We start from the raw sequence: 9433 nt of genomic DNA on the forward strand, positions 1-9433 counted from the left end.
GTCTTTTTGCACTTTGCATTTCTTTCTCTCTCCTCCCTCCCCTTTTCTCTCTGCTCTGCCTTAAACTTTTTGTAGTTCTTGGGGACACATACAATATTCCTTTAGATCCCAGAGGTAAGCAGAGTGTGTGCGTCACCCACTCGACCTATGTTATCACCTTTGACTATTTCTGTCGATAGCTAATGATTAAAGAGCAGTTGTCTTTTAAAAAAATAAATAACCCAGATACTCCCTGACTCCGTGGGAGAGGGGAGTCAGTGTTGTATTACAGTGAACAAGTGGATGTAGCTGCTAATTTGCAGGGAGGATGCCATGTTAGTTAAAATGGGATAAAGTCTGTGTCATTGCACTGAATTCTCTCCGTCATGCTGATGGGGACAGGCTTCTCCAGGGGGAGTTGGCCCAATTGGTCTGTCATACTGTCCTGTGTGGACCCAGCTCTTTTTTTTGACAACTGTCCAGACTCCTCACGGCAGCAAAGATCCTCTTTGCTTCACTGGTGGTGCCACCAGACCAAGCTGCAAAAGCAGTTTGGGATTTTGTTACAAACTCAGAAGGCTCCCAACCTTTCAAGCAAACTTGGTCTGGCTTACAGCAGTGTATAATTCTATGGGCCAAGTTTTCCGACAGTGGCTTTTGTTGGATTCTGCTCACACACTACGTTTCCTGACCGTGTGGCCCACAGAAGAATATTTGTGTGTATGCTTTTAAAACATTTGCATGTGCAGGCAATAGAATTTACACAAGCCAAACCCATCACCTCTGTGGGTGGGGTATTGTACTTGAACAGTCTTTGTGCAGAGCCCGAGCAAGCTATTCTCAGCGAGGGGAGTGTTAGCTGAAACTTTCCGGAGTGAGACTGCTTGTTTGGATTAGTGTTGCAGGTATGGTACAATGAGTGCTTGCTATTAACAAAAATAACTTCTCTGTTCCTTGGTTGAGAACATCTAGTGCTAAAAAAAGAGCTTTTATTACATTCAGTTGCTCAATTTCTGATTAATAGGGTGTCTTCTATATCTAAGTTCCCATTCTCTTAATCTTCAAATGATAGTGAAGAAGGAATAGGTCTGTCCTGTACCATGGCTTTCTAGCAGTTGGTGCAAATACTGGGGTCAAACTGAGTGCAGTCTGTCCCTTCTTGTTCTGAATAATCTGATGCGTATCTGGGTTGAGGAGGGAGAGTAATTTTCATTGACAACTTGAGTCTGGCATTGTAATTCCATAGCAAAAATAAAATGGCTTGTTTGAGTAGAGGCAGAGTAACCAAACCAGGCCCCGTGGGTGGCATGTTAACTGGGGTAAGGTTCTTTTTCCTTACAGAGACCAGCAGTTCAGCTAGCAGCTACAGTTCTGAATTTAGCAGACGACTGCTCAGCACCTACATCTGTGAGTACCGTGCACAGCTCTCCTTCAGTTGCTTTTTCCTTTCTCCACGTCCCTGCTGGTGCTCCACGAGCCATGTTCTCCGGTGCGGTGTTTGGACTCTTCCGATGGGCGGCGCAGCCAGGGCAGTTAAAGTTATTTGACTGGTAATTCTGGCCTGGGACTGAAGAGCCAGACTATTACTGAATTCACCATGCAGCAGCCACTCCGATGGGGCATGTCAGCATTAAACTTGGTTGATATCAGAAGAGAGCTCCTGGGCCAAATTTAGCCCTGGCATGAGCAGATGGAACACTCATTGACTTCAATGGGAGTAGTGGCTGCTGATGTGAGGGCGAAATTTGGTCCTCTGCCGCTAACGGAATCCCTGATGGCATGCAGTACATGGAGATGCCACTTTAGGAAATGGTGCAGCAGGGGTACGAGCTCTTGTGGAGCTCTCAGCTGCTGCTTGAAGGCAGTGGTTGCATGAATAGTAGGAATTGTGTGCTGGAACATCAGACAAGGTAGATATGCAAACTGCACAAAATTGCATGCCTAATTTGTGTGCATGGTTATGATTATGTGCACAAATTATTCAGCAGATTTGCCTGTAGTAGATGTATGCTCATTTGTGCACCTAAAGATTTTGCAAATTTGAGCCCTGTATGTTATCTTCTGTAATAACGAGGCATTTGTGGGCCATGATCTTCCACAGTCTTGATTAAAAACCCTTTGTCCTCTATTAATGTGTTTTTCTCATTAAGGCAAAGTCTTGGGCAACTTGCAACTAAACCTTCTCAGTAAATCAAAGGTTTATGAGGACCCAGCCTTGAGTGCCATTTTCCTGCACAACAACTACAACTACATCCTTAAATCCCTTGAAAAGTAAGTGCCTCTCTGGACAAATCCCTGTGCATTCCAGACAGACCGAATTTCACTGCTGTGGGGGCTTCAGGTGTGAGTGTGATTTCCATTTTCCCTTCAACTTCTTCTTTTAACTCCAATATGTTGAATGCATTTCCTCACTGGTTTATCTTCTCTGGTATTTTCCCCCCTTTGAAACTGCCCTTTGAAGTCTTTCTTACGTTGCAGAAGAGAGAGGAAAAGAAGAGCAGCAGACAGGCCTTTGAGTGCATCAGATTCTTTCATCTTCTGAGCAGTAAGAATCCAGCACTGGAAAGCATCCAGCTTGGAGCAATTTCTGTGTCCTGGCTTGTGCGTTCTGACTTCTGTCACTCCAAAATAGGGGATTTTTAATTTAAAAAGGGCCAAGGGGCCTTGCTAATGAAGGTTTGAAACCCCACCACCCAATTAGCAACAGTGGGTTGGCAGGAGATGAGCTGGTTTGTGGGTGTTTGATAAGCTCTTCTCTCCTTCTACCAGGTCTGAGCTAATCCAGTTGGTGGCCGTGACTCAGAAAACAGTAGAGAGGTCTTACAGGGAGCTCATTGAGCAACAGATCCAGACCTACCAGCGCAGGTCAGGAGGGACCGTCTTTTCTCTTTCCTTCGCCCTCATTCTGGCTTGAGAGACCGTCTACTTTCTGCATAGACCTTAATGTCCAGTCCTAACTGCATGGTGGGAGAGAACAGTATAAAAGGGAACCACAAACATGATTTGAAAGTTTAACATAGTATGGGACGTGTTCATCATGGAAAGACATCTGGATATGTGATGTGGAAACTGCCCACTTTCTAGCCCTAAGGAGAGTATGTACTAGCTTTCTGTGAGATTCCTTGCTGGATAACTCACTGTCTATAGATGTTAAGGGATAGCTAATAAGATAGAAAATATCATAATGCCTCTATAGAAATCCATGGTATGTTCACATTTTGAATACTGCATGCAGATCTGGTCACCTCTTCTCAAAAAACATATCTTAATATTGGAAAGGTACAGAGAAGGGCAACAAAAATTGTTCGGGGTGTGGAACAGTTTCCACCTGAGGAGAGATTAAAAAGACGGGGACTTTGCAGCTTGGAAAAGAGATGACTAAAATGGCATATGATACAGGTCTATAAAATCTTAACTGATGTGGAGAAAGTGAAGAAGGAAGTGTTGCTTACTCGTTCTCATAACCCAAGCACAGGGGTCGCTCAATGAAATGAATAGACAGCAAGTTTAAAACAAACAAAAAAGGAAGCACTTCTTCACATACTGCAAAGTCAACCTGTGGAACTCATTGCTCGGGGATGTTACGAAGGCCAAAACTATAACAGGGCTCAAAAAAGAACTAGATAAATTCATGGAGGATAGATGCATCAGTGGCTATTAGCCAGGATGGGCAGGGATGCAACCCCATGCTCTGGATGTCCCTAGCCTCTGTTTACCAGAAGCTGGGAGCAGATCACTCAGTGATTGCCTGCTCATTCCCTCTGAGGCACCTGGCATTGGCCACTGTTGGAGCACAGGATACTGGGCTAGATGGACCATTAGTTTGACCCAGAATGTCTGTTCGTATGTTTTTATGTCTGTAATGCATCCCCTCTCATGTCAATTGCAGCTGGTTAAAAGTAACAGAATACATCTCCGAGAGAAACTTGCCTGTTTTTCAATCAGGAGTCAAGGTGAGGTGATACATAAATTTCAGATAATGGAAATCAGACAAAGCATTTTCTCTGTTATACACAGATATATATTTTTAAAATCCAGGGAGAACTTCTCTGGAACCAGTAATACTACAGGAAGGCAGAGTTACATTGTGGAGAGTACACTGGGAATCGGGCTTGGGGTCATTTTCTCCTGCCACAGATTTACTGTGTGACCGTAGTCAAATCCCTTCGCGGCTTGGTGCCTCAGTGTCTCTCTCTTAAACTGGGGCAGATGATACTACTTCACCTTGTAAAACTCCTGAGAGCCTAGCACAAAAGCTGCTTTACATGCACAATAATACCTGTCCTGGCCCCAAATTTCCTTAGTTAAATAATCTTTAGATGAGTGACATTCATTGAAAGTGGGATTCTCTCTCTCCCCACCATGTTCCCCTTCCTGAGTCCTAGCTAAAGCATGTAAGACAAACTTCCACGAGAGAGTTGGTGTGGGGAGGGGGAGCCAGTGAACAATAATAAAGATGGCACCGTGTGAGTGGTGGGATTGTCAGAACCTTTCAGAATAAATCCTTTGATTTTTTTCTCCTGAAGGCTGGTCGGTCCAGGTGGAGAGCTCATGTCTGTTAATGGAGCGGGATCCTGCATATAATGTGCTTCCTGGAAATGCTTGGGGCTCAGCGCTGATCTGAGCATTCCCATAAGATAAACAGGAATTTAGAGAGTGAGCAGCAGAGATGACATTTATACTGGGAGAGGGAAATAACATCTCTTCTTCTCTCCTCACAGCTCAAGGATAAGGAGAGGCAGATGATAAAGGAGCGTTTTAAGGTAAGAAGCCTTTGGGGGGCAAAAGAACTTTCCCTGGCTCAGTGTTAACCCTGAGCTGTGCTTCCCTGGCCCAATGCGCCATGTTAAACTTGGACACAGATGTGTGTCTAACTGTTTTCTTCTGTTTTAATGGAAAGGGTTTCAATGATGGCCTGGAGGAGCTGTGCAAAATCCAGAAGGCCTGGGCCATCCCTGACATAGAGCAGAGGGACAAAATCCGCAAGGCTCAAAAAAACATTGTGAAAGAGACCTACAGTGCCTTCTTACACAGGTGACAACTCTTCTACAGGAGTAGTGTCCTCTGTCCTGGTTCTTCTGGGGATATGCTGAGTTCTCTTGGGCCCAGGGCAGACCAAAATTGAGGCAGTTTGCTGCACTCTGGCTTTCCAAAGCCGTCCTCAACTCTGTATAATATGCCCTTGAGATTCTGCAAGCTGATATGATTCTTCTCAGTTAGTTAGATCGTGGCATTCATGAATGGCTTCTAAATGCAAGACAACTGGTGGCCATGTCCTAGCTGTGCAAAGCTGGGCTCCATTGAGAAATCTCTTGATATCAATGGAAACCCAGGAATACCCATTTGAACCAACCCTGCTAGAATGGTATTCTGGCCGTGAAGAGTTCTACCCAAGTGTGTCTCTCTCTCTCTCAAACAGAAGATGTGGGAACTGGAGTGTTTCACTGGGAGGGGGGCAGAAGCAGAGCAGCATCTGATAGGAGTGAAAAGGGAAGTCCCAGGCACCATGGCTTTGTGCAGTATCTGCTGTGTCACACCAGGGTTGTTTTGTTTGCCCTCGGCAGGTATGGCAATGTGCCTTTCACCAAGAACCCTGAGAAGTACATCAAATATCGAGTTGACCAGGTGGGCGAGATGATTGAGAAGCTGTTTGACACATCAGCATGAACCATTGACTATCTTGTATGCTCCCAACTGCAAGTCAGGGCTTTCCCGGTCACCTCCAGGCTTCCTTCCCTGCCCCATTCTGGTGGGCTGATGTTATACTTGTATTTATCAGATTTATAAACATGTGAAAACACTCTATCCTGTCTGCCTTTGCCTTTTTAAAGTGCATCACAGAGGAAGTTTTTAGATGACAGATGAAATACTACAGAGTGGTTTCTGTTATGCTCATGTGTCTCCAGATGGAGACGTTCTTAGTGGAGAGGCATGATATGTGAGCTCTGTAAATACTTATCTCCTCAGGCTGAAATCCTTGGTCCTGCTGGAGAGTACATGCTGCATATATAGGTTTGTCTGCCTCCTTAATGCAACTTTGATGTGCTAAGAGAAGTGTTCATGGTATCTCAGTTCCCCCTGAGGGGTTCTTTTAGATCTCTAAGGAGTTTCCCATCACTACACTAAAGTCCATAAGGTGCAGACATTATAGATTAGTTACTGATGATTGGAGAGTGTTCCTTTTAGAGCCCAGCAGTGTTTCTCTTTCATTGGTAAGCCAGTCACTGCTATGTGAGTAGTGAGCCTTGTGCTATAGGATAAAGATTATAGAGAGTTTGGAGATTATAATGGCATTTGTTTTATAGTGGAAAAAATTGCAAACTTCTGCTGTATATGTTGAGTCTCTTTCTAGAAGTCTGTGACATAGCTTTTTGAAATGGAAAGATTCAGATCGGGGGGGAAAAGACTTAGTGGGCTTTAATCTGCATGTGTACATTAATTTGCAGTGGTATTGCCAAAAGGTACTGGATTGAAATCCTCTGTTTACCAAACGGTTACAAGTAGGGACATGTGCTGATCCCCACAAACCCGCTCCTCAGCCCACCTGGGCCTGGAGTATTTTACCTACTAGAAAGTCTCTTTGCCCATTTTGCCTTTGTTACTGCCGAGATTGTCAGCTTTGTTTGTAGTGTGATTTAAAGATGAGGCAACTGGACCATGACAGCAACCAGGCTCTCCTTTCATAGGTCACCCAGTAACCATCAGCTTGCAAGAAATTGTCAGTTTTGACTGACCAGGGCTGGATTTGATTTGGGCTGCCTAGGTTCTGCCCATCACCAGTTCCTTGAGCCATCCAGCCCTTATTTATTTTAGTTACTCCAATAAACGGCATCGCCTGTGTCATGTTTGGTTGTTCTTTGATGACAAGATTAACACAACTTCCCCTTCAGCTGTCATCCCTTTAGCAAGGCCAGTTGTACCAACAGGAGGCGTGCAGAAAGCTACAGTGCCCTGTTCATGCTCTGTAACCAGAGAGTTCCACGAGATGAAAAGACATGCAGGTGTCTGCACCTGGCTTAGCTCGTTTCCTTTTTGGTTTCACGTATTGCTGAGAGCGAGGTCTTTACTGACTAAGCCATAGTGAGTGGGCTTGGGAGGAACCAGCCCAACTTACTGTGCACTGGTTGAGCTTCTGAGGACCCGACTTCTGGACTTGCAGCCCCAAACCCCTGGTCCAGTGGAACCAGCACCGGCATTGTCCAGTTTTAAGAAATGCCTGATTGCATCTGATGTGAAAGGAGTGCAGTGAGGGCTGTTAGAGATGGTCCCTGCCTTGTATTGTTTGCGATGTGCTGGTGTGAGATTGCACTCCTGCTGCAGCCACATGGCAGCAAGTAGTGTAGCCCCGGAGCCTATCCCAGAGAATCAGAGCAAAATAAACCCTGGGCCTTCTCTTTGCAGTGAGCCACAGTGTGTGCGTCAGCTTCTGAGAACTTAGGCTGGGCTTTTCAAAGGGGCCTAAGAAAATCAGGCCCCCAATTCCCATTGAAAGTCTATGGGAGTTGGGCACCAAACTCCATTTTATTTTCCTCAAGTTCCCGTCTCCCAGAATCACTGAAGTCCGTCATCTGTTGTACAAAAGCTCGGGATGAGCAATCAGGGATGGCTTTGCCTTTCTCTTAGTGAATTTTTATTCTTAGCCTGTCTTTAGCATAGTAAAACTATAGTGAAAAGTGTGGTGGGGGGTGGGGGGGATGGGGAAGGAATGAACCCCTCCTGGGTTTCTGTGGAGTATGTTGTTCCCACATAACAGCTTTCCCCTTTCTTTCCATATCTCCTGGCCTGTTCTGATCCAACAGGTCTAGTTTCTGGAAAAACTGGTTGCATCCCCTTCCCATAGTGAGAGGCTGAAATGCTAGACAAGAAAACAGAGCCAGTGGGTGTTTGATCTACCAGTGATGGGTTAGTCTGCCTCTGAATGATTCTCATGTGCCCTGCTGCAATTGCTGGACATCCTCCTTCTCCAACCAGGTCCTGTAAAAGTATCCTGATGTACATGTACAGTAACTTCTCGTTTAACATTGTCGTTTGTTCCTGAAAAATGTGACTTTAAGCAAAACAATGTTAAGTGAATCCAATTTCCCTGTTAGAATTAATGTAAATGGAGATGGGGGGTTAGGTTCCAGGGAAATTTTTTTCACCAGAAAAAAGACTATACATACACAAAGTATAAGTTTTTTAAACAATTTAATACTGTACACAGCACTGATAATTGTGAAGCTTGGTTGAGGTGGTGAAGGCAGAGGGTGGAGGCGGGTGGGATATTTCCCAGGGAATGCCTTACTGCTAAATGATGAACTGGCACTCGGCTGAGCTCTCAAGGGTTAACACGTTGTTAATGTAGCCTCACACTGTACAAGGCAGCACAAATGGAGGGAGGAGAGACAGCATGGCAGACCTGAGACAGAGACACACTGTGTGTGGGGAGGGCGGGGGGCGGGCAATGAGCATCTCTCTCTAAGTACACTGCCTTGTTAAGTAGACAGGCAAGTTGAGATAGCAGCTGTTCCCAGGAAGCTCCCTCCATCCTGAGCCTTGTCGTGTCATCCCCTCGCCCCATGGAGATGGGGTGAGCGAGGCACAGGAGCAGGGGGAGGGGGACACCTTGACATTAGTCCCCCTCTTTCCCCCCGCCCCAGCAAACAGGAGGCTCCAGGGAGCAGCTCCAAGGCAGAGGGCAGGAGCAGCTCACCGCAGTGGTGGGAGAGAGAGCTGAACTGCCAGCAATTGATAGCCTGCTGCCGCACAGGGAACTTAGGGGAGTGGGGAGCTGATGCGGGAGCTGCTGGCCCACCCCTGGTTCCAAGCCCCCACCAGCTAGCTCCAATGGGGTGCTCTTTCTGCAAGCAGTGGACAAAGCAGGCGGCTGCCAAACAAAATTATAAGGGAGCAACTTTAAACAAGCATGGTCTCTAATTGATCAGCAACATAACAACGTTAACCAGGCCGACATTAAGTGAGGAGTTACTGTAGTTGTACTTGAGTCTTAACTTTAACATCTTATATTGCACCTGCTGCCCTCCTCTCTAACTCCCCTGCTTACTGTGCTACAGGATGTCCTTGATTATTTGCCCATGATAACATTTCACTTAGAGGGTTTCCATACAGTTGACAACATTTGCAGTACCCAGTGCTTAGTAATTTCATTATTCAACCAGACCCATGTTTACAAGCACTAATATATATCAATGCCTAATTAAGTAGCTCAGCAGTGGAAGTGTCATTGTGCGAGTGCCGAGAACAATGAAAACAATACATTGGTAATTGGTGAGGGTGGGGAGTGAAATTGGAACTAGGTATGAAATGGGGAGCGAGAACAGTAAAGGGAACAAAGAAGGATTATAGAACACATATTCTATATGTGTTTTAACCCCTTCCTTGCTGCCATCTGTATGCCAGCAGCACTCTTTTTTTGGTGTCCTGGAAAAGTGTTAGATGTACCCAGTACAACCAT

General features: G+C 45.5%; 1 protein-coding gene across 14 annotated transcripts in view; it reads left to right on the plus strand.

Moving 5' to 3' along the window:
• EXOC7 (exocyst complex component 7) overlaps nucleotides 1-5784 on the plus strand; it is a 31095-nt gene extending 25311 nt beyond the window's left edge. For 8 of the 14 annotated variants that reach the window (XM_032792850.2, XM_032792855.2, XM_032792858.2 and 5 more), the window contains 8 exons: nucleotides 76-114; nucleotides 1321-1386; nucleotides 2130-2250; nucleotides 2749-2844; nucleotides 3869-3932; nucleotides 4701-4742; nucleotides 4880-5013; nucleotides 5544-5784. In XM_032792850.2, coding sequence (XP_032648741.1) covers nucleotides 76-114; nucleotides 1321-1386; nucleotides 2130-2250; nucleotides 2749-2844; nucleotides 3869-3932; nucleotides 4701-4742; nucleotides 4880-5013; nucleotides 5544-5646 — 665 coding nt within the window. In that variant the 3' untranslated portion in view covers nucleotides 5647-5784. The remainder of the gene's footprint in view (nucleotides 1-75; nucleotides 115-1320; nucleotides 1387-2129; nucleotides 2251-2748; nucleotides 2845-3868; nucleotides 3933-4700; nucleotides 4743-4879; nucleotides 5014-5543) is intronic. The other 6 variants (XM_032792852.2, XM_032792859.2, XM_032792853.2 and 3 more) reach the window with 1 other exon arrangement.
• The last annotated feature ends 3649 nt before the right edge of the window (nucleotides 5785-9433 follow it).

The sequence above is a fragment of the Chelonoidis abingdonii genome, chromosome 13, assembly GCF_003597395.2.
Source record: "Chelonoidis abingdonii isolate Lonesome George chromosome 13, CheloAbing_2.0, whole genome shotgun sequence".
Classification (NCBI taxonomy): Eukaryota; Metazoa; Chordata; order Testudines; family Testudinidae; genus Chelonoidis; species Chelonoidis abingdonii.